This window comes from Centruroides vittatus, unplaced genomic scaffold (genome assembly GCF_030686945.1).
Source record: "Centruroides vittatus isolate TY-2023 unplaced genomic scaffold, ASM3068694v2 contig_1753, whole genome shotgun sequence".
In the NCBI taxonomy this organism is placed as follows: Eukaryota; Metazoa; Arthropoda; class Arachnida; order Scorpiones; family Buthidae; genus Centruroides; species Centruroides vittatus.
In genome coordinates, this window is record NW_027121069.1 from 200,203 (window position 1) to 203,321 (window position 3,119).

Consider the following 3,119-nt stretch of genomic DNA (forward strand, 5'->3'; position numbering starts at 1 on the left):
AAAGAGAGAGTAATTGTTTGGTGCCGTGCCTCGGCCGTAAGGGAGTGGTCAAAAATTTCCCAAAGTAGTTCAAACAAACACTCAAAATTAAATGAGTACGTTTACAAGTACAGGAGATTCTGTCAAGCTTAGAGATGTTGAGGATTCAAAAATTGTACTCATTGGACTAATTACTGCACCTTTAATAGTGAGATTTTTTACTTAAAGGTGCAGTAATTAATCAAACATAATCCAATACAAGCATTACAACCAGATTTTAATTTGTTTCTGGTCATTTGTCTTTAGCAAGCATTACAGTTTCTGTCCTGAATGTGTATTGTATATTACAACTTACAACTGTCTTATAGGGTCCTAAAAAAGCATTAGCAAATAAATTATCTATAAATTTTAAAACCCATATAGTTGATGTAATAGTGTTTCTCGTTTAGTTATACATTTAATTAAAAATAATTAAAATTGCCAGGACAAAGAATATATTTACAAATTAATACATCGAAGTACCACATCGGTGTCTTCTTTTTTCTTAACGTCCTTTCCACATTTCGGGAACATATAGTCCTTATGGCAGAGTCGAGCTTCCTTTATAGGCTACTTCCTCCACCTCAATATGTAAAAATGTATTAATATGTATAACTAAACATTAATTTTAAGTGAATTGTGCCAAAGATTTGGGAATATTTTAATGCTGTTTTTTACCATACGCAGTGCAAAAAGTTCGTAAGTCACAATTTTTAAAAAACCGTGCTTTTGATACCGACACATCAAAAGCACGTAAACTTTGTGTTTAAAGTGAAAAGAATTAATTGAAAAAGATATTTAAGTCCCATTTGGATGATTGTATATTAGCTTTTGGGCGTAACACAAATTAAATGCAAAAAGTGCACAAGTCGTCGTACCAATTAACCGGAGGCTTTAGATCGCACGGCATTTACTTGCTAGTGTCAACACACTCTACGGAAGTAATTGAAAATAAAGGGAATAAAAAAAAACATATGAACGTAACTGAAAAAAAAACATTGAAAACACTAATAAACATCGTCACAAGTGCCTTTATTAGTATCGCTAAGATTACGGGTGACTATTGAAAAGAACGATCAAGTATCACATGCACATTTCGCCGGTTATTTTTGTCGATTATAACGATCATTATTTCGACTAAAATATTGTGTTTAGTTAACGTACAGGTTAACATCGAAATTATGTATGTATATTGCTATAATATAGTCTACATTATCTCAATAAAGTAAGCTATTATTTGATATTAAAGCAAAAAAATCGACTACCATACCGGGTTATATTTTGTAGCTAAATAAATACCTACTCCGTACGGAGACGACCACGAAGCACATCACATTTTAAACGATTTTTGACTCTCTTAGCATAGAGCCACAATAATGTCCCAACATTCAAATCCCCTTCCCTTACATGCGTAATGTGTGACTCGTGCACTTTTTGCACTAGGACCTTCAATTGTAATGCCATCTGGCTAAGCAGGAAGAAAGAAAGTTCTTCCTGCTTATGTATACTATGGTATAAACTATAAATATAAGTCTCTGTATACATATCAACCTTCATTTTCTATAACATAAATTGTAAATAAAAAAATAATAATAATTTTAGAGCACAGAAATCACAAATAATCACTTCAAATTCAGTTCTTATTAATTATTTTACTAAATATTCTAATATTAATTCAGTTATTTCGATTTGAATAGAAGACGGGTGTTTAAACACAGACTAAACACCTGAACCAGTGTAGTGTTTTGTCTACGTTAACATTGACAATTAAATGCCCATAAAAAAATCCTTTATCTAAATTGGAGTACGTAAAGAAAGAAAAAGAACTTAATAATAAATATACTCAGTTTATTTATAATTTCTATCGATATATAGAAACAAATTAGCTATTTTCTTCCGCTATAACAACACATTACTTCTAATATAAACAAATAAATCACCTTCCATTAATTGTCGTTCTTGTCAGTGACCTCTTGTGTATACGTTAGAAATTGGAAAAAAAATTATTAATCGTTTTTAAAATTTCTTTACGAATTATTATCGTAAATTACGATGAAGTTAATTTTACGTGAATAGAATCAATAAAAATTGTAACAAGTTAAAAACTATAAATAAATTTTATTTCCTTAAATATGTAATAGCGACATCTGGCGGGTTTTAATATTAGAAATCAAGTTTAAAAAAATTTTTTTCAATGACCTCTCGTGAGTGAACTCGAAAAAATTATTAATTATTTTAAAAATTTCTCCGTAAATTATAATAAAGTTAATTTCTACTTAAATAAAATTATTAATAATTATAAAAGAGTTAAAAATATAAGTAAATTTTACCGTATTTTGTTAAATTTATAATAGCGGCATCTGGTAGCAAAAGTAAAACTTTAAAAAATCGAACTCGCGTGTTTGAATCGAATCGCAAAGAACGAGAGGAAAAAATATTTTAAAAGAAAAAACAATTTTTTAAGTATTTGAATAATGGATAAACAGGAAATTGGCGATTTGACAAAGATAAGTGATGATATATGCAAATGTTTTAAAGAGGAAGATTTAAATTCTCTCTTCCCGAAATCTCATCCGCAAGTACAGAAACGGATCCAGCATCTTCGTAAATTACAACTGGAATACATCCGAGAAGAAATGAATTATTATAACGAAATTCATAATTTAGAAGTTAAATACGCGCGATTGTTTGCTCCAATGTTTAAGAAGAGGCAAGAGATCATTAATGGAATTGTAAAAGTATCGGAAGAAGGAGAAAGTCGGACGCTCGACACCGAAAGAACAATTCGGGATGAAGAAGAAATGGCGATTGCACCGGGCGAAATGTTCGGAGACAAATCTATTAAAGGCATTCCGTATTTTTGGTTAATTGTATTAACAAATTCGAGCTTAAGAAGAATGATCGGCATCCGAGACGAGCCCGTCCTCAAGCATCTGAAAGATATCAAGATGAATCACATCTCCGAATCCTCGAGAGATTACGTCTTGGAATTCCATTTTGATCCGAACGAATACTTTAATAATGCCGTTTTAACGAAAGAATATTCAGTAACGTGCGATTTTGATCCAAAAAATCCGTATTGTTTCGAAGGTCCCAGTTAT

At 30.8% G+C, this 3,119-nt stretch overlaps 1 protein-coding gene across 1 annotated transcript; it reads left to right on the top strand.

Moving 5' to 3' along the window:
• Nucleotides 1-2,472: 2,472 nt before the first annotated feature.
• On the top strand, nt 2,473-3,116 carry LOC136969177 (nucleosome assembly protein 1-like 1; the record flags this gene model as incomplete). Its single annotated transcript, XM_067263271.1, has 1 exon — nt 2,473-3,116. A coding segment is annotated over exon 1 (624 nt), but the record flags the coding sequence as incomplete, so codon positions are not given.
• Nucleotides 3,117-3,119: the final 3 nt, after the last annotated feature.